At 38.9% G+C, this 22,536-nt stretch overlaps 1 protein-coding gene across 1 annotated transcript in view; it reads right to left on the minus strand.

Moving 5' to 3' along the window:
* Window positions 1–618: 618 nt before the first annotated feature.
* The window catches only part of LOC106647241 (uncharacterized), a 153,259-nt gene continuing 131,341 nt past the window's right edge, over window positions 619–22,536 (minus strand). The window contains exon 4 of the mRNA XM_014363546.3: window positions 619–1,286. Within this exon, the coding sequence (XP_014219032.3) occupies window positions 1,052–1,286 (235 nt within the window). The 3' untranslated portion in view covers window positions 619–1,051. The remainder of the gene's footprint in view (window positions 1,287–22,536) is intronic.

Genomic DNA, 22,536 nt, shown 5'->3' on the forward strand with positions numbered 1-22,536 from the left:
TAACTAGCTAAAAGTAAAAAAAAAGAACAAATTTTTCAGGTCTTGACATTAAAAAGTATTTTATTGGTATGGCACAGATTGAGTACTTCTATAAGAACTTCATTGTGTACTTCTATAAGAACTTTTTTAATAACTATAAGAATTTAGATCATGTCAGCTTTATCAACACTTTTTTAAAATTTCTCATAAACAGACTTGCATAAACTTGAAAGTCTAGTTTATATTAATTTTAGATTCATAGCTTTCTAATGACCCTGTGTAGATAAAAAGTTATTTACAGTAAATATGTTGACCACAGTATACAATAAGACAACAATAATTTTTTATGGTTGAAGCTATAATTCGATAACATTTTTTCATTTTACCAATGAATTGTTTATATTTCATCTTGAACCATAAAAAAATTAGTTTTTTTTCGGTATGTAAAAGTTATTTTTTATTAATACATTATAAACCCTTAAACGGCTAAGAAATTTAATAAATACAATTTTAACTTTTAACTTTCATAGTTCTAAATTGTGAGAAGTTTAGAACACTTATCGTTAACGAATTAAATTTTCGTATTTTTTCTAGAAAAAAAAATTACTTAAGTTGTGTAATATACTAAAATATTGGTATATTTTAGTAAGAAATATTTATAGCATGAATTTTAATATAGGAAACGAAAATTTTCCTGTAAAATACTATCTAAATAAAGATAAGCTGTCGTTATAAAAAAATTTCAAAAACTACTAACAACCGCTATATTTTGAGCCAACTTTTATGAAACTTTGTAATTAACTTTGAAGACAAATTTTCATAAGCTATAGTTTACATGTTTTATTGTGCTTCGTAAAATAGGGAAGGGTGCATAAGCTGCTTGGTATGAATTATTTTTGTGCAACCATCAAGTTAAAGTTTTTCAACTCATAAATTCTTTTATTATGAATAATTTTGAAGTTAATATATGTAATGAATGATAAGTAAACTGCTTGATAATATTTAAAAAATGCATTCGCTACTGGTTTTAGAGCTTTTATTTTGAAATTCTTGAGATTTTTTACTTATTTAATCAGTTAAAAAGTTTCTTTCTTTTTTGTTCTTGGTTTTGAATAGCAACCGCTGCATCAACTAGTATGTATAAGCGTTCGAATTTATCTTCATCTTTAATGGGCGATGTTGGTGTAGAAGTTGCATATGTCATTTTATTTTCGTTCCTGTGACCATTAGCGCTTATTGGTGCACTGTACGTGGTTTCATCAAAAGTTTTCCAATACACTGAATTTTCTTGAGTTGAGCACTTATTACTGAAAAAAACGTATTTATTTAAACAAGTCCACTGTAACCTTACACTACTTGATTTATTTTTTATAATACAAAAAACTTGTAGTATACTTTTAGTGAAGTTATCATCATAATATTTCATGGTATTAAATTGCTTAGAAAATAAAAAAAGAATGGTTTCACATGCAATTATACGACGTAGTTTAAAAATATTTCAAGAAACCATCGATATAAGATATGAACGTTGAATTACAAAAAATTTTTGGAAAATGTTCTCATACACTGCGTTAACTTATTGCACTTTAACAGCATTAAATCTCGTAACATTAAAGCATTAGATCTCTGATGTAAACAATAATGTTCCTTGCAAGTTTAAAATTAAAATCAGCTAAATATTCAAGCGTTAGATCTCTGATGTAAACAATAATGTTCCTTACAAGTTTAATCACACAGAAAAAATCAAAATAAAATAACTGTCAAGTGTGACCTGAAGTTCTTATTTAATTTTACATTCACAAAAATGTTGAGGTAAAAACACAGGAACGTAATTTCCTGGTCACACTGAGTTTGTGTTACGACCTTTATTTAGAGTAATGACGCTTACTACGAAAATGTTAGACAGAAACAACACAACAGAAATAGCAGTTGATTAAGTAGGGTATTTAAGTACTGGATTTGTTAGCACTTTTTTTCTTTCGAACGTAATCTGTATTACTGTACGAGAGTGCAGAAGTAGATACTTTTGATGTAAGTCATTCTAATTTAAAAAAAAATTTGATATTTTTACTGTTAGAAATCATTTGATTGATAATTAAGCGGTATCGTAGAATGTGCGAGAGTAATCTGTTGAAATGCCAGCTAATACAATTGCTAATAATTATTTCTTTATTTTTGCTTATTCCTTCAGAACTCCCCATGCTGATTCGGAAAGCATATTAAGCAGGGACCAACGTGCATCTGAAAAGAGGTGAATCACCTGAAAGTTTGCTCGTAGCTGCAGCACCATGACCAATTATGATTCATGCACAGGCTTGGTGGCCTATGCTGACCAGAAATAAGAAACTGATATTATTTCATGTAAAAATAACTAAGAGCATTTCAAAAACCAATAGACGCTAAAATTTAACTGGGAACAGCAGCACTAAGAAATAATATTAAATGCAAGAATAACTTCTAATTAACGCACATAGACTAAGTTCAAACGAAAATAATATTAAATGCTAGAATAACTTAGAATAAATACAAGTAATTGAATTTATCGACATTTCCCACGCTTTCGCGCTTTCCCGGCAAGGAAAGAGTTCCAAGTTCAAACCTTGGTCAAGGTGGCACTTTTTAATTGCTACGTATCACAATTTTTCTACAAATCTGTAGTTTCAACTGAAAAATCGAGTTGCCTTGTCAATCTCGAACTGGATAGGAAATCTCGATAAATTCAATTACTCGCATAAATACTTACCCATCGGTAAAATTAGATTAGTTTCTAATATTTTTATATACCTTAGAATTAATACATACAGTTGAAATACAAAAACAAACTTATACATGGTACACCCGTAGTAAGCAATAGCTATATATAACATCCATAAGTGTCAACTACGGTAAACTTATAGTAGAGCAATATTATTAACTTTCAAGAAATTATCTGATTTTTACCATTTATCTTCGCAGACATATGATTTCCCGAATAACTTTTTTATCATACTAACAATTTCATAAGCCATCTGCAATAGCCTAATTTGTAATCCGGTTAAATTTTATTACTTTTTCAAATGTAAAGGAAAACAGGAATGTCATAGTGTTTTCTCTTTTTCCTGACTCAGAGATGTCGAGAAAGAGAGAGAGAGAGAGAGAGAGAGAGAGAGAGAGAGAGAGAGAGAGAGAGAGTTCGTACTTCTGCCTTAACACGGGTAACAGAATTTTTGATTACCCATGACATTATGAACCGACTTCCTCTCTAGCGACGAGAAAAGAGCAATGAGTTGACCAAATGCTACTAACATTTATAAGTACATTAGCAATTAACAATTAACTGAAACTACCAATAAATTTAATTAAGTTAGTAATCAATGGCTCGCGATAAGCACGACACTACTGTTACTACAGATATACATTTTTTCTTTTTTTTTTTAATTATAGTGCTCTACGTCTGGCTCCTTTAATAAGGGCACTACTATGGGCACTTAACACTTTGGAGAAAGAAGGGAAGAGGGATAGGAGGCCTCCCCATTACTGGGAGGGGGGTAGGGGAAAATAGGCCATTTTGCTGCGAGGAGGTCGCCTAAGCCCTCCTCGAGGAGCATTGCGTGGTGAAAAAGCACATGTAAAATATCACAGAGGTACTTGCCCGAAAAGTCGCACTGGCCGGGAATCAAACGACGGTCTCCCCGCGTGCCAATCCACGACCTAGCCGACTGAGCCACCACGCGCTCCTATAGATATAAATGTTTTAACTACAGCGACCGCTGTTGCTAATTAATGAATCTCTTGTTATTACAAATTTACTTAATTGATGGATATGTATTGTGATGTGTCGAATCTTGCTCGCCTTGCAGTCAGCAGCAAGACACTGTACATCTAATATTTATTAATAATTATCCTTAAGGGCCAGTAGGATAGGTGGATAGCTGGCATTTAAACACCTACAATTAAGGAAAACACATCTATTTATATACAAAGATAATGCGTTTATTCTGACAATGACTACGTATGACATACAAAAGAATGTCAACGTCCAGCCATCCGACAAGACCTATCAACTAACAACTCGGCCCTGTGGGTCCGGCAGTTGCTGTTCGGCACAGTGCTCTCACGGTAGGGACAGGATTAAGGGACACAGGCCTACCGTTAACACTCCTATGGCGAGGTACACCGCAACTTGACCACGGGCACTGGGAGATCCGTCTGGCAGGTATCAGCACTCGGATGGCACGAGTCCCAGCAGAAGCCGCGTGTATACGCCTGCAACCGGTCGGGTCAGCAACAGGTAGCCGTGGCTGCGTCTCCTGTTGTCGCCTGATACGGAGCTCGCCTCACTAGCTTACGCAAAACTCAACCGACGTATATCAGAGTACGACTCTACAGTGAGCAGACAAGAGAGAGAGTGTCTCTCCTCCCGGCCCGCTGATCCGTGCTGCCTTGGCACCTCAGCCACTTACACAGGTGTGTGTTGCGTTGTTACACACACACACACACACACACACACACACACACACACACACACCAGGTGTTACCCACAGTCGGGAATCGGTTGAGTTGCCCATAGTAGGGATGGATACCTATGTATGGGTTTGGGATAAGGTAGGGGTAGTGCGCACTGTACCGCCTCTCCTCCTGTCTGCTATCACAAAACCGGTATTCTGACTGTGACGGTGACTCGTCACGTCACAAATCCCCCTTCGCAAACCCTGGTTTCACCCTGATTTTTATGTCCTATAAGGTGTGCGTTCGAATCTAGCTAAATGCCCTATCCGGACGGATGTGTAGGATGACGTAGAGTATTTGTTTGCGTATAGTGTAGCAGATCGTCTACTTCTTCAGGATTCAGCAGGAAATACTGGTCGGCCTAAATTAACGGCCTTGTTGGTGTAACGAGCGGTGTACTGTCACGGTATTGTGTGTGGTGTCAGTGTAAACACTAGTTATTAGCATTCCCTACTGTCGGATGGCATGGTGCAGGTGCACTCGCCTGTGCTTACAATTGAACTTAAAAATAGTTTACGACAACCAGTATCGATATATTCCTGGGTGTCGGATATAAAAACAAATAAAAGAAACTGACTGCAGCAATAGATAACAGTGCCTTAACTCAACCAAATTATAAATCAAACAACAACAAAAAACTTTTTTTTTTTTTTTTGAAACAGGAAATTAAGAATGCAGTGAAAATTGCGCGATATTATAATCAACAAAAAAACTACGTGCCTATCCGGTGGGGCAGGATTATCTGTTCATCTTATCATGTAGATGTGTCACAAAAATTAAATTAATAAAAACTTTACTTTTTTTATATCCATAACTCAAAAAAAAAAAAAAATGACTTCGTCCTTTTTGATTGGACAGAGCCGTAAGGGCTCTTTCCTGCTCCCACCATCAGTGCTCCAGTGCTATTCGCACTTTACAATTTCACTTACCTGCCCTTCGGTACCTCCCCGTGCCCAAACTCAGCCAATACCTTGGCTGGTAACATAAAAAACGGGGAAAGAGAGGAAAACAAAAAAAAATTTTCAACTGGCAGTGGCAGGAAAGTAAAGAAACAGGTAGGCAAACGTAAGGGAACAGAAAGATTTCTTGCTATACTAGGTAAGGAAGCCAATGTTGTATGCCGCTGTCTGTTCCAATCAAAATAATTAGACACAAATTCGTTGCGTGATACCGTGCTACTCAGTGCGCTTAAAAAATAATATTAAAATTTACATAAAATAAAGTTTTATTGTTCGTTCATTTACTTCCGTGTGGATGAATAAATTGTGAAGCCTTTATTTTCAGGTTAAAGGACTATATTTAAAGAAAAATACAGAATAATACTAATAATAAAAATGATAGCAATTCGTAGAAGTAATATAAAATAAATCCTCCATTTGGGATTGGGAATCGAAAGCAAAAAGAATAAGAAAGAAAAAAAAAAATTCTCTGTAGGGATAATCAATATTTTCTGTAGGGGTAATCATTGTACGCTCCTCAGCGTGGCATGTTGGTGCCTGCTTGCCTTGCCAAATAGGCTCGCCTTTCTGCTGCCCAGAGGTCACGACAATGTGGACAGTTTGTGATGCTCACCCCTTTTTTTCCACATTTGTGGCAAAACTTTTTCGCTGGGTCGCGCGTCGTACACTGTGCGTAACGATGCCCCAGGTTTCCGCAATTCCAACATCCCAGATTCGGAACAGATATGGCCTCCGAAGTCGGCACCGTCTCCTCTCCCAGGAGGTCCGCTTCTGGGGTGAACGGTGGGGGTCCAGGCATTCCCCTTGGCCAAGTTACCCGCATGTCCATGAGTCGTGGAATCCTTGCCGTTTCCGGAATTACCTGCAGGGATGGCGGTACTGCTCGTCGGGGTGGGCAGGCCGGCGCCGATGCTGTCAGGGGCACGTATCCTCGTTGTGCTAGGTAGATCTGCCTGAGCACCGACTGGATCGTCTTCATGTCCTCTACTGGCCGAGGTCCCTCCGCCGGGGTGTTGGCAATCTCCAAGAGCTGCTCCAGCATCCTGGGGCTCAGTCTGCCTACCGGCTCCGGGTCGGGGCGGATCTGGCGTGCAGTGATTCTAGTGGGCGCCGGAGTCGGGATCGGTGGTGGCAAGTCATACCCTGGGGGGGGGGAAGAACCACATCTGCCTCCCTTAGTGTGGGTGGCCCCTCGGCTCTGGGACCTGGTAACTGGCCGTCGGTCGGGATCGGTGCCCTGGGCTGTGGTCTCCTCTCCGTAGGTGGCCCTGATTGGATGACTAATCGTGTTTGGGGAATGATTCTGCCTGGTTGCCTCAGCTCCTCTCCACTTGGCTCGCGGTACAGGTCGTCGAGCAGCGGATCCCGTCTTCGCCTCGATGCGTTTGCCCATGCCTTGCGTCCAGTTGGTTGGCGCCGGATTCGTTGTCCTCTCATGATTGGGGTCTGTAGGGATATAGCTCACTTCAGATTCATTGTCCAATGAATGGCGTGGGGGTGTGTACCGCTTGAGGTCATTAATATGAGTTTTTACTACTTTTCCTGTCGCGGTGTCCCTTACTTCCACTACTACGTCCGAGAGCAATTGAGTTACTATACAGGGACCCACAAATTTGGGTGCGAGTTTCGCGGCAAATCCCTGGGTCCCTGAGGATAGTACGTGATTTCTCCGCATCACACTGTCCCCCAATGCAAATGATTCTGCCCTTCGCCCCCGATTATAATATTTCGCCTGCTTCTCTCGCGCTAACTCAAGGTGCTTCGATACCAAATCCCTAATCATTTCTAAGTGGCTTACCTTATCGGCCCATAAGGAGGTATTTGTTAGGTCTAATGGTGCAGTTGGTGTGTCGCGTTTCGGAAGGGCTACAGGTGGAGGATTTCAGCCAAAGTTCAGGAACGCCGGGGTGAGTTTCGTGGACGCTTGCTCCATCGTGTTCATTGCAAATGCAAACTCTTGTAGGTGTATATCCCACAGCCGGTGATCCTTATCCAAGAACGAGTTTATCATCGGGTTCAAGGTGCGAATTACACGCTCTGCCGGGTTGGCCTGTGCGTGGTATGGTGGGATGGTTGAGTGTTCAATGCCATAATTTTTACACATTCCTTTCAGTTCCCGGTTGACAAATTCGGTGCCGTTATCTGTTAAGATGTATTTCGGTTTTCCCCACCTGTTCAATACTAGCTCCTTTACCGCTTTCCTGATGCTTTTTCCGTCTGCCTTCCGGAGTGCTTTTAACTCTACATATTTCGTAAATAGGTCCTGGATGATCAAGATATATCGGTGCCCATTCTTCGATGGAGGTTTTGGTCCTGAAATATCCATAGCTATAGCCATCCATGGTTGCTCAGTGATTCTTTCCCCCATGAATCCGACAGGAGCTTTCTGTAGGACTTTTTGCTGTTGACACTCTTGACATTCCCGGACATACTGAACCACATCTTGGAAATAACCCGGCCAATAATAATAGTTGGCGAGACGAGCATAGGTCTTCTCCACTCCTAGGTGACCTGCCTGGGGGGCATCGTGGGCATCGTATAGTGCCTGGACGCGGTGTTCCTTTGGTAGGACGATTTTCCATTCGTCGAGGTCCTCCATCGTTGAACTAACGATAGGGTTTGGTTTGTGGAAGAATAGGGCTCTATTCTCATATTTCCAGTTTGCAAATTTCTGTGGAGCAGCCTGCACCCCCTTGACTCGCTTCAAGAACCATTCATCGCGTACTTTCTCGGCATCGGGAGTAATTACTGCGACTGAATTTTCTTGGGCACGGGATAGGGCATCTGGAACTTGATGTAGTTTACCTTTCCTATGGACAAACTCCAAGTCGTATGCCTGCAACGCAGTGTTCCATCGAGCCAATCTCCCTACTGGGTCCTTCAATCTATTGAGCCATAACAGGCTGCTGTGGTCAGTAATTACTGTTACCCGTTCCCCCTGCAAATATCCCCTTAATCGATCTACAGCCCACAGCACAGCCAAACATTCCTTCTCAGTTACGGTGTAATTACGTTCCGGTTTGCGGTTTGCGGTTTGCGGTGTGCGGCTGACATAACATATCGGGTGTTCTTCACCTTCAAGGGTTTGGGTTAACACTGCGGCCACAGCATAGTCACTGGCGTCAGTTTGTAGGACGAACGGTTGCGTAAAGTCGGGTCTCGATAGGACAGGGGCTTCGGTTAGAGCTTGTTTGAGGCTCTCAAATGCTGACTGCTGCTCCTCAGCCCATTGCCATTTCATGTCTTTGGACATTAGCTTCGTTGAGGGCGATTTCTTCTCGGCGAGATCGGGGATAAACCTGGAATACCATCCAATCATTCCTATAAATCTCTTAAGTTGTTTGAGGTTGGTAGGTGCGGGATATTCTAAGATTGGCCGGACTTTGTCAACATCTGTCCTAAGTCCCTTCCCGTCCACCACGTATCTAAGGTACTTAACTTCTCCACACCCGAATTCTGATTTTTCTCGGTTAATCACGAGATTCGCCTCCCTTAATGCCTTTAAAACAATTCTCAGCCACTTGACGTGCTCTTTGAACGTTTCTGTGACGATGATAATGTCGTCCATGTATGTGTATACGTATGGTTCCCACTCCGGTTTAATAATTTGGTCCATGATGGTCTGGAATGTAGCTGGGGCGTTGGTCAGTCCATAGGGCATGCGCACGTATTGATATAACCCTCTACCGGGTACAGCAAAGGCTGTGTATTCCTTGCTGTTCTCATCCAAGAGGATTTGATGATAGGCCTCACTGAGGTCGATTTTTGATATGTACCTCGCCCGGCGCAATTTGTCCAGAATATCATTCATAAGTCGCATGGAGTACGCGTTTTTTCGCGTAATTTCATTAAGTTTCCGGTAATCTATACAAAACCGAAACTTTCCGTTGGCTTTTGGCGCCAAAAGCGGACAGCTGCACCACGCGCTTTCCGATTCCTCGATGATATTTTCATGCAACAAACGGTCTATCTCATCGTACGCAATCTGCAGGACTTTAGGCGCATACCGTCGGGGACGTTGTTTAATTGGGGGGTGACCTTGTACGTCAATGCTATGTTTAGCTACGGTAGTTATGCCGAGCTTGTCTGGTCGAGGGATTATCAATTCATCTAGGATTTTCTCTAGCTCGTGCTCCTCAGTAGAGGTCATCGTTACCAATCCCCCCGCAGCAGCAATCGCTGCTGAACGTATTTGATCACCATCCTTACCCTTAAATTCTTGCCAGGGACTAGTGGGGGTACGCCATACATCCTTACCATAATCGATGGTAACTTTGAAAGTTCGTAGGAAATCTATCCCAAAAATGGCTTCGTACTCTAATTCGTCCACTAACCCCAACGTTAACGTCTCGGTAGTTCGCCCGATGGTTAACGGAACGCTTACAGTGCCTTGAACAGCCAGTACTTTGCCGTTTGCAACAGAAATTGTTGCACGACAGGGTTGAAAATTCCTCACTCGCCTAGTGATTCCTTTTCCCAGGTAACAGTGCACTGCGCTACTATCCACGAGGGCGTGCATTTTAATACCTGCGACATCAAGCGGTAAATAGTAACGAGGGTCCTCAGCAAGTGCCAAAACTTCTATCGCCCTTTCAGTTCCATATGTCCCCCACCCAAGTCCTCGACTCGTGGCGGACACCTCATCTACGGTTGACGATAGGAAGCTCGGCCATTGCCGCTCCTTCCGTCCTTTGCTTCGGAGATGGGTGTTTTTAAACTATCAACTTCCTAGGCCCCATTTGTACATACTGTTGGCTATGGAACTGATTCTATTCATCGCTTCGTTTGTCCAGTATATTATCGTTGTTATAACTTTGGCCCCGTAACTCATGAAACCCAACAGAGCCATTTGAAAAAATTCTCCCAGTCGATAAACCTGCCGATTACTACACCTCTGTACATCGCCTAGTTTCCCTACTAGCCATGTCATAAATGTCAGTACCGCAAGTCCTATTGCTGAAGAAATTTTCGGAGTTTCCTGTTGGTCTGTATGGTTAGCTGCCTTAATTACTACTATTTCTGGTTTATTTGGAGTCGCGTATTGTTCCGGCGGGGCGGCTCCGACTCCTACTGCCCCCCTCCTCTGGCGTTTCCCGTCCTTTCCGTGTTACATTTGGGGCACTTGTAGCGCTTGTCCCCTATCTTGCCGCATTTGGTACAATATTCTCGATAGGGGCAATCATTACGCCAGTGTCCCACATTTCGGCAAATGAAGCACGATCGGTCCCTGTTATCTGTAGTGGTATTTTCACCAGGGGTTTTCGCGTTATTGCCAGTTGACTTCTTTTCTTTAAAAGCTGAAGCCTGCGCATTCTGGCGCCGTTCAGCTACCTCTTGTCTTTCTAGCATCATACCTTTCAACGGAGCTAGCATTTCTTCAAGCTGCTGTTGCACAGTTTTATGCTGCTTCTCTGTCTTATCCTCCCCGCTCAGTGGGGTATTGGTTGTTGGCGTCGACGTTTTTATATCCTCGATGTTAGGGGTGAGGGTACTTGATACTGCCGCTATCTTCTTTGGTGTATTCTGTTTTCGGGGAATGAAAGATGTTGCCGGGAACAAACTATCCTCGGGTAGCGGGGGTGGGCGGTATTCTCTATCCTGTTGCTGGGTTAATTCAACATTTTTGCCCAACAGCAAAAAATCGTTAAAGTTGTTTATCTGTGCCCTTGAAATTCTACCGCGATAATAAGGATGAAGATTCCTGTATGCCCGATTAATTTGTTCGTAGAGCGGCAGGGGTGGGTAAATTTTATCTAATAGGGTTCGCAGATTGGATAGGTAACTTGCTATATCCTCATGCAGCGCCTGTGTGCGTCTTTCAGCTTCTTTATTCACCCTACCCTGTAAATCATATATCCCATATTGTAGTTGGAAAGCGGTTATGAATTTGCCTATAGAGCGCCAGTTGTATTTTTCCCGTCGGAACCAATTGTTTGTTTCTGCGTCAAACACTGCCGGTAACACCCTTAATAATTCCTCTAGTGACAAGTTGTACGTCGTCACGCATTCCCATAGTCGGGTCAAAAAATCCTCACGATCATCTTTAGCACGTCCGCGAAATTCAACATTCCAGCGGGTCAACAAATCTAGCGTGTACCTTTCGCACCTAATTTGTGATTCGCGCTGTTGTGCTGATATTCCCACGCTTGCCAAAGTTAAATTATGTTGATTATACCCTGCGTTAGTGCTGGGAATATCTCCATAAATGCCTCTGCTTTGTCCACCTTGGTTAGCTGAGGTCGAATTGCAGTGATCTTGAGGCCCTGTGGTAAATCGATGTTCGTGAGGAAAATTATCTGGGCTATGACTTTGTATCTCTACACGTGGATGACTGATGCTGCCAGTTGTCGGTAACTGCATACTCGCGTAATTAAGGAACGAATGTAAAGGTACATTTTGCGTTTGGGCTGTGGGTGTTCGAGTCTGCGGGGGCAGCGAGTGTACCGTTGAGTGCGCTCGGGGCACGTTTGACATATCGTGGGGTACGTGTTGTTGTGTGTGGCTATTCGTTTTACGCCTTGCTTCTATGTACCCCATTTGTGCGCTTATGTTGTGATCCTGAGATGCCAAGCCTTCATAGTTATGGTCGGTAGGGTGTCCGTCTGACCACTTTACCCGACGGTCGTTTGCAGCACTACCCTCTCTATCCCCCGATGCCAAAGCTGCTTGACGGTTATTACCACTGAGTGCCATAAATGTATTTTCGCCCATCCTTAGACCTGTCCTTTGTTCCTTGTTTACAGTCCCTATGTTTTCTCCGGCAGCTCTATTTGCCCCCAAGTTACGTACAGGACCTGCTGCCAATACTCGTGACGGTCTACTCGTAGGTTCCCGAAGTATCTCTTGCGGGGGCCACTCATACGACCCTCTGTAGGGTTGTGATGCTCCGTGTGTATTGGATGGTACGTTTTGTTTATCTCGTACTACCGATTCCATATTTAATTGGTCACTTTGCTCCCTCACATTATTAAGATCGCGACGTACTTGCCCGCTTACAACTTCACGGAATTGTTGATTTGCAGGTGACGATGTGGTGGCTCGATCCTCTCGTGTGACACTTGCGTCTGCCTCCGACGATTCGTCGTATCTGAATTGTGTTTCACGGCGTCCCAGCCTATACTCCATGTCTGAAAAGTCTATAGTCGAACTATTTTTCTCTACTCGAGTGACTTCATCTATTTCCTTAGTCCATGTTGCAGCTGTTGGTCCTATATATTTTCTGCTTAAGAAACGTTCTAATCTATCTCTAGCTTTCGGCGTGGTTCCATTACTTTTTAACCCTAGCAATATTAAATACTGGAATATTTCCCCGTCCGTGTATAGTTTAATTGTGTCCTCGATTACTTTATTTATTGTCTCATGGCTCAGCGCTTGGAGTTCGTCCCCCCCTGTTACGCTTGCGCTGAAGGAGAACTCCAAATCCTCTAGTGAGACTGTTATATTTTGTGTGTAGAACGCTAGGGGTCACGAAATAAACAAATCCGAATAGTCGAGTAAACACGATAAGGTCGTATTATATCGCTTGTATGGGTTGATGTTATGCTGTGTATTTACAAGTAGCTTGAAATTATTAAGCTACTGTAGGGATTATCCCGAACAAATTCTTTACAACATAATATATTGGTGTTGGTACGCTGCTAACTAAATGTAAACACTACCGTCTTCAACTTTCCCTTGTTATTAAATTTTCGATTCGTATATCATATACAATCTACACTACACAGTAGTTAATCCTGTACAAGGTCGCACTTGAAAAATAAAAGAAAACACCTTGTTTTTATTTCACTACACGCTAGCAAAGGTAAACGGTAGGGAAAAATAAACGATCAACTTTTAATTTGATATATACACAAATTATTATCAAGTAATGAGTACTGTTAAAATTTAAACTTCGTTAAAGGAGTAGCACGCACCAACAGCACAAATAATGCGCCGGCAATTAAGTTACAACATAACCATTATAATGTGCAAAAAAAAAACAAATTAAGCATGAAAATAATATTCAATACAGCGTGCACACAAAACGGCCGTATGAGAGCACCGTGCCGGACAATTGCCTAAACAACTAATCGAGCGCCATGTGATGTGTCGAATCTTGCTCGCCTTGCAGTCAGCAGCAAGACACTGTACATCTAATATTTATTAATAATTATCCTTAAGGGCCAGTAGGATAGGTGGATAGCTGGCATTCAAACACCTACAATTAAGGAAAACACATCTATTTATATACAAAGATAATGCGTTTATTCTGACAATGACTATGTATGACATACAAAAGAATGTCAACGTCCAGCCATCCGACAAGACCTATCAACTAACAACTCGGCCCTGTGGGTCCGGCAGTTGCTGTTCGGCACAGTGCTCTCACGGTAGGGACAGGATTAAGGGACACAGGCCTACCGTTAACACTCCTATGGCGAGGTACACCGCAACTTGACCATGGGCACTGGGAGATCCGTCTGGCAGGTATCAGCACTCGGATGGCACGAGTCCCAGCAGAAGCCGCGTGTATACGCCTGCAACCGGTCGGGTCAGCAACAGGTAGCCGTGGCTGCGTCTCCTGTTGTCGCCTGATACGGAGCTCGCCTCACTAGCTTACGCAAAACTCAACCGACGTATATCAGAGTACGACTCTACAGTGAGCAGACAAGAGAGAGAGTGTCTCTCCTCCCGGCCCGCTGATCCGTGCTGCCTTGGCACCTCAGCTACTTACACAGGTGTGTGTTGCGTTGTTACACACACACACACACACACACACACACACCAGGTGTTACCCACAGTCGGGAATCGGTTGTGTTGCCCATAGTAGGGATGGATACCTATGTATGGGTTTGGGATAAGGTAGGGGTAGTGCGCACTGTACCGCCTCTCCTCCTGTCTGCTATCACAAAACCGGTATTCTGACTGTGACGGTGACTCGTCACGTCACAGTATACAGGTGTTACCTACGGTAAATCTAGCAACTATTATGGCCATTACTGTCTTAACGTTAGTACTATTAAAATTATTTTCAATACCATAACGCACCGAACGTTTATTCAATCCAACAGTTAAAAGAAATATGAAGCGATTTTTACCGCTATTTTTGCAACCAGTTTAATTGAATAAACAAACAGTTCGTAGCATTAGTAAATACACATAATTTTCTATATACACATTAATATTAAGCTATTAAGCTACAATGAAATTCTGTAAGATTTTGATGTAAAGGAGAAAGGAAGAGTATAAGTGAAATAATCACCTTGCATTCTTTTGACGCGTGTAAGAGAGTAAGCCGAATATGGAAAGTGCCAACTTTTGAGTGGCTGAACTAGAGCAGTTCTAGCCAATATGATTTTCGGCGATTGCTTTTCTGCTAAGATTTTTCCCAGGCAAGAATTCCTGCGTCATTTTCAAACCAGCGCGTGACCAAGGTCTGCTACTCCCTGTAAAAAGCCTCGGAGGCCCCTAAAAAGACTTAGTTTTATTTTTACCCTCAAACGGTCGACTGGTAGTCACCTCTGCTACCACACGGTTCTCCACGAGTGCGGTTTAACCTTAGCTTTGGACACCTCACACTGGTTCATTGCGTGTATGGCTTTTGAGATTTAAAAAATAAAAGGAAGTTTATTGAAAATTATTAAGTTCTTTAACCTTTTTTTTGGTTTTTTTCCGAGGTGGACATAATTTCTAGAGCTTAAATCATTACTCGTTACGGTATTGGTAGCTTCTACATCCCGAAACGAGACATCTTCTGTTCACTGCTTCAGATAGTAGTGACAACCTCTAGGACGTCGTAAGTAGGTGCATCGCGATATAGCACAGCAGCTGCTCCAAGCTGTTAAAACTTCTTTCGAGTTAACAAAGGTAATCACGATTTTTAGTTCGGGTACCTTGCCACGTATTTCCGACTATTTCTTAGCCCCACGTCCTACCTATGCACCTAGTATATGTCCCGGGTTATCAAGCGCAAACTTAGACCCAAATAATACTCCGTGCCGACGAAACAATGTATCACAAGCAGGGTAGCAGGCATTTCTTGACTTCACTCGGAATTCACTGAGTTAAGTACCTTAGTGTGTTGAAACTTAACTTAAAACGTTGGTAGTTTGAAATTTTGCACATATTCTGGACACTTTTCGAAATAAAAAAATTCAAATTAAAATAATTTTCATTTGGAGTGTACATAATTCTTATTAAATAATAAGCTGTCAAAAAGTAAATGTAATATAATAATGCTGAAAAGTAACGTGCGTTTTTTATGTCGTAAAATAGTTGTTGGCCTTAAAAACGGCCGTAAATTGGTATTTTCTTACCTTATAGTATGTGAAAAAATTTGTTACTCAAAGCTGAAATGGTACAAACCTGACGAAAAATGTATAATCAAATTGTTTTTTTTCAACTACAAAATTTTACTACTAGAGCAACAAAGTCCTGCAGCTTTGTATCTATATTTTTCAGCACCACATTAATACACATTGTTCCACGTACTTAAATAACTAAAAAATTAGAGTAATCAATGTCAGGGTTATAATAGATTATTTTTTCGTCAGTTTGACGTTGCTGTTTCAATTTTGATTCTATGTTCTGTGTCAGTTTCTTGATTTATAAATTGTATCTGTTTCGAGCATTTTAAGTTTTTTTTTTTTTTTTTTTTTTTTTGCAGTCGTTTTGGAGATCCAAGGTGAGGAGATTTGTTCGTGACGCTTGCTTGTTGAAGACTGCCCAGTCAGAGACTGATGATATTTCTAGCAGATGTGGCAACCTGAACTTCTTAAGGTTGTTTACTCTGGCTTGCTGTTATAGCAAGTGGTGCTTTAGCAGGCTTATTGCCCTTGAGCATTGGAGTTGGCTGTGTTCTTGCTAGACTTCTTTTAATATTAGGTTAGGGATTTTGTCATTTTAAACGATTTTTTTTTTTTAGTACTCGGTCATCTTTTTTTAGCGATCTAGCGTGGAAACCAGTGTAAGTTTCTTGACCATTGCAGACTTTCAGAGTGTCGTCAGAGTAGCCGAAAAATCTAGCTGCACGAATAACAGCACTGTTCTTGAAAAAATACTAGTAAACAACTTCGATAAGCGACATTTTGCTTGAAAATATTATCATCAGACTCACTGACTTCGATTGCAGGTTGCTTCAGTTACAGTTCGACGATATCTAGCGGACTCTAATGAACTTAACTGAAAAGCTAGCGTTATTTTGTAACTATTGTCATCAGTAATGAAGAAAAAGTACGAAAACCGTTCGGGAACTGTCAAAAATCAGTATGCGAAATTTCAGCAAAATCAGTCGAAGGTTTTTACGGTTAGCGGCTTCGACTTTTTTAGGGACTTTCATTAATATATTAGTAAGATAATATGTACATTTACACAGTGATACAGTGAAGCACCTGTTCAGCAAAACCTAAAAAAACTTGTCATTTATATATAATTTATAATGCGCATGAATAATACTCTGTGTAAAAAATATCTTCCTATATTATATAGTTGTCTTTAGATCCAGACCTACTAGCAGCATCGCCTTGCCCTTCACCACCCCACACTGCCTTAGTTAATTTTTATTTTCAAAACTCCCTTGCCTACCAATGCCAAGATCTTTTACCTTTCTTCTCTAATTTCTTTCTACCTTGATATTTTTTTTTCTGTAAGGTTGTCATCTACCCATAAATCAAGTCCCTTGAGTTTTTCTTAGTTCCTTATAATATTCATTTTGGTTTCTAGTGGTCTTAATTTAACTGTTAGTCCCCATTATTTAACTTATATTCGTTGTAGCATGAAAAATATCTACGAAAAGCTGCAGATTGTTTATCTGTACCGTTTCGTATACTTTCAATTTAAAAAAATCGTAACTTAACATGCAACCTTACGGAAGAATTACATTAAAATGCATTTATGAAGAAATGATCTGCAGAAATTAAAAAATTTTTTTCGTATACTAGATTACTATAGGATAAACTAACTTAATTTTCAAATAAATCTACTAGTGGTTATTTTAATAAAATAAAGACAAAAGAGTCGAGTAAACATAATAGCATACCTTTAGGTATATCCATACGACGAAAGTAATTGCCAGAATTGCTGCATATTCGTGCTACTCTCACCTCTCTAAACATTCACCCAGCAAACTGTAACTAGCGTTCGCAAGTAAACACATCACAATAGGCCTGAATGAAAGATTTTAAAAGAATAAAATCAATAGAAATCAACTAATTATTAATAGACCCTTGTTTAAATGAACCATTGATAGCAAGAAGATAACAAAATTAACATACTACTTTAAAACATATTGAAAAAAAAGAATGTATAAGGAATTATATATTTTTAAAGTAACAAATTAATAAAAATTGTGTAAATATTCATCATTATACAGAACAGAAGCTACGAAAAAATATTTATTTTTGGATTTTGAAATAAATTATTTAATTATACAGTTAGTTACAACAACAGAACCACACTATGACAAGGAGAAAAAGGTGAATCTATAACAGGAATCGCTTAAAGCCGAGAACATTTGCTACTCAGCTAGTGCGCAGGAAGTCGCTGGTTGAATCGTCGAAAAAAGAATAATATTTAAAAACTTTCTTTCGTCGCACATACGCTATGGTCGTGTGGTATAGCACGATAGAGTTAGTGAGATAAAATACAAAATTTAGTTTCGTTACACACTTTTTTTCAAGTCAATTATCTGGAATCGTCAGTTTTTAAAATATAAAATTCTAATTTTACATTCTTTTATTTTTTAGATGCAGTGGAAAGACTTTTCTTTTAAGTAAGAGCAGGAGAGGGTTGGCACGCAGGGCAAGCAAGGGGCGGATTTCCCCTAGATTGTATACATACACAGCTATATATATATTTTTCTATATTATATAGATAAATGTGTGGGGCACTACAAATACCCCTCCTCCACTTCCCCCCCCCACCACCACACCCCACAGCTCAAGGTAAAATTCGTCATTTCTTAAAAGTTATTTTAACCCAATAAAAATGAGATCGAGCCCCCCCCGCCCCGCTTGCAACCTGACACCCCAAACCATCACCTCCACATGATTTTCCTTGCCCCACCACCGACCCCAACACGATTTTTTTTACAGTTTTAGTGCACTTTCGTTGCCGGCATATATGGATAAAAAAAGATGGACGATAGACAAGCCTCTACTAAAAGTAGGTACGAAAGATAAATTCAGTAACAATAGAGGGGCGCTTTTTGTCATAAACTAATAAAGACTAATTAGTTAATTTTTTTCCCTCTAATGTAAAATATTAAGCAAAAAAAATTTTTTTTTTTTTTAGCAATTTCATTAGTAATTTCAGGGTAATGAGCTAACTTGAGTGTAAATATTGACTTTATGTTTTTAGAATTACGGAAAAATAAAAAATTTAGTAAGAAAACATAACAATAAGATTTTTGAATGTAGTGTATGTAATATAGTTATACATTACGTACGCAACGTAGATCACACATACGGTAAAATTATACCTTGGATTATCTGTGACCGAAAACTTAATAGAACAATGCATTCATGGCGTTATTAACACATACATAACCCAAAGCACAATGAAAGAGTACATGTTGCGGAAAAATTTTTTTTAAGAAAAGATGCAATAAGGACGTTTGGGAGAAAAGTTCAAAATGGAGAAACGTGTCAAAAAAATGTGTCTTGTATTTGAGCACACAAGGAGTGCACATGAATTTTTTCAGATTTTTCACCACGGGAAAATTTCGAGAAAAAAATTATGAAATACTGACAGTTTAACACGGTCTCTTATGAGAGAGCAGGGTTAGGTTTACCTTTTAATTGAAATTAAGGTATATTCTAAATGTGTTTGAATAAAAAAAAAACGTTTCTATGGATAGTTTGGTACAAAAGGAAGATGCTCGATAAAAAAATCAAGCCTTACCAGGCATTTTTCAAAAATATAAGCAAATACAGTCGTACAGTTTCAAGTTTGTAGAGTGCAAGAGGAGGTGCGCGGAAAAGGGGGCCCAGCTGCACGGGCAGGGGGGACCCCCCGTTCCTCGCCTCTCTAAATGAAACTTCCAAACTTCTTTAAAAGAGCATTACAATAGAGCTTATATAGGAAAAAAAAAAGAATTTTCATAGCATGTTAATAACTACAAGCCGTTGTAGTAATGTTTGATACATTATTATCTTACTTTACTCAGAACACAGATTAAACTATTGTGAACGAAAGGTTAAATGTTGATGTGATTCTCTTAATATATTGAACTATTTAAGCGATTTAAAACAAAAAAAAATTTATTAAAAAACTGATAAATAATAATATGATTTGAAAAAATATCGTAAGTACTATGATAAGATTTTTTTTATTTAGTTGAACAATTATATTTCATATACTTCTATTGTGCACAGTTTTTTATTGATAATCAGAAACCTACTAAAGCTGATTTTTTTTATAACCACGCTGAACTTAAGAGAGAGGTATTTAAGATATCTTTGTTATTAAAGTCATTATTTATACAATTCATGTTTTTCAGTTGAAAAACATCTATTTCATTTAAAAACGTTTGCCCAAGACCTCGAAGCCTATATAGAGGATTATAATACATTAAGGGGGTTGACACACGAACCGCGTAGGGAGGTGGAGCCCAACGAGCGTATAAACATTTAGTGTAATAGAAAAACCACATTTGGACCCCGTTTCACATTGTGATAAATACTCCACTAATTAAAGTATCGTCGTATATGTAAGTGGTAGAGTAACTGGTATGTCTTTAGCAACATCTGAAATTGTTGATAAGATGTTTAAAAAATTCACAAAAGTTATAAATCGGGTTTTTTCAATTACTGAAAAAAATTGAAACTTTGTGGAAGAATTTTTAAAATAAAAAAAAGCCTTAAAAAAGACCTACAAAGCCACGCAAAAATTTTTTCAATTGGTTAACTTGTTGACACGCAAAATTGGGAAACCCGTCAAAGTATGCTTTTTTTTTTATTGTTAATACCTAGAAATTTCTGAAACTACGCAATTGTAAAATGAGTGTTGATTGTGCGTCTTAACGACTTTAATAAACCCTTAAGATTCCAAATCGATTGATTCAATAGTTTTTGCAATAAGCCATATATTTAATAAAAAGGTGCTATCGGAAAAACGTTGTCATTTTTTTGTAAAAAATTTTGCAATAATTTTAACGGGATTCTCTTCTCAAAAGCCTCTACTATCATTTATGTGTTAAGCTTAATCTATTTAATTATTTTAATTGTTCAAAAACGACTAAAAAAGACGTACTTTTGGATCTTATGAACAAACGGAATAACTTTTTTGTTTGTAGTCAAGCGTTTTTCGGAGTTACGTCATTGAAAAGATTGAATTTTTTCTGCAAATTATAAAAAAAAGGGTTTCTACAGACAACTGGGGGACTGATTAAGTTTTTTCTGTCAATTAGGCCTAACCCCTCTAAAAATAATTTTTTTTAATTTAAATTATTGGATAATCTACTTATTCGGCTGGTCTTTAATGTAGGAGATTTTCAAAATGAAGTGATCGGCTTTGAGTTAAACTTTCTCTAAGACAATCGTACTAATGTTTGACAGAATTGATTCATGACCGTTGACGTCATCGCTAGTAATTAGTGGCTTGCACGTATTTGACTCTGGCCACTTTAAATCGAACAAACCGAATAAAAAAAAACATCATCTCTGGTTATATGGGTTGTATAACGTTAATTTTTTTTTGAATTTGGGATGGATTGTAAAATTAAACGTGTAGAAATATTTTTGACTTTTGAAATAAATGTTTAAGTAACTTAATAAGCACTATACATATATGTGCGTAATGTAGAAGGTCACAAGTTTTAACGGTTTTAACGCGTTTCACAATTTTTTTTTTAAATATTTTATTCGTTGTGTAAGGGCTGACATTCATTTAAATTATAAATATACGTTTGAAAATAATAATTAGTACTTAATTTGATACACATGTGTATATATATAAATATGCCAAAATAAATTATTTCCACTACAACATTTCAAAATTTATAACATGTCATCGTCGTTATTTTGCGGACGTCGATATATATGTGTGCTTTGACGAATACTTTTAAGCCAGAACACTTACTAACATCTATTTGAAGCATAGAAAGAAGCATTTATGTGAAGTTAAGTGCGTGCTCAAGAACAACACTGTTGTTAGACACGAAGTATTCCTACATATATACGAAGCTTATTGTTTGTGGACCATCTGTCACAGATAATGTAAGTCGTACTTTTATGTAAGAATATGGGAGTCATAATCGCAAACCAAGTTTTAACGGTAGACGCGTTAAAACCGTTAAAATCAGTGTCCTTCTACATTACGCACATATATATTGTTTATTGAGTTTGTTAAAAATTCATTTCGAAAGTTGAAATTATTTCTCAACTTGTTATTTTCACCAGCTACCTCAAAAAAAAAAAAAATTAACGTCATATGACCTATATAACTAGAGATAATGCTTTTTTCGGTCAGTTTGATTTAAAGCAACTAGAGTCAAATAAAGGCGAGCCTATAAGCACTAGCGATGACGTCTATTATCCAAAAATTTTAATGAAAAAAAAAAAAATTATTTTTGAATGAGTTACGCTTAATTGAAGAAAAAAAATTAAATTAGCCCCCCAGTCATACACATTAATTTTTATTTTTCAAATTTGTAGAAAAATTCAAGTTATCAAATGACGCAACTCCTAAAGACGTACGACCAAAAACAAAAAAGTTATTCCATTTGTTCGTAAGTTCATAAAGTACGTCTTTTTTAAAGTCATTTTTGAACAATTAAAAATTATTAAATCGATTAAGTTTAACACATACATGATAGTAGAGGCTCTAGAGAAGAGAATCTCGTTAAAATTATTATTGCAAAATTGCTTACAAAAAAATTACAGCGTTTTTCCGGGAGCAATTTTTAGTATCAAATAAATGGCTTGTTTTTAATCGATTAAAAATTTTGAGGGTTCATTGCAGCCGTTAAGACGTACAATCAGCAGTAATTTGAAAATTGCGTAGTTTCAGAAATTGTTAGTTATTAACAGACGAAGAAAAAACATATTTTTGACAGTTTTCTTAACGTTGTGGGTAAACAAATTAACTAATTTTAAATTTTTTTGTAAGGTTTTGTGGGTCTTCTTACAAGGCT

Source organism: Copidosoma floridanum, unplaced genomic scaffold, assembly GCF_036245765.1.
Source record: "Copidosoma floridanum isolate Cflo_tuat_1 unplaced genomic scaffold, Cflo_Japanese_pri ptg000006l, whole genome shotgun sequence".
NCBI classification, from domain to species: Eukaryota; Metazoa; Arthropoda; class Insecta; order Hymenoptera; family Encyrtidae; genus Copidosoma; species Copidosoma floridanum.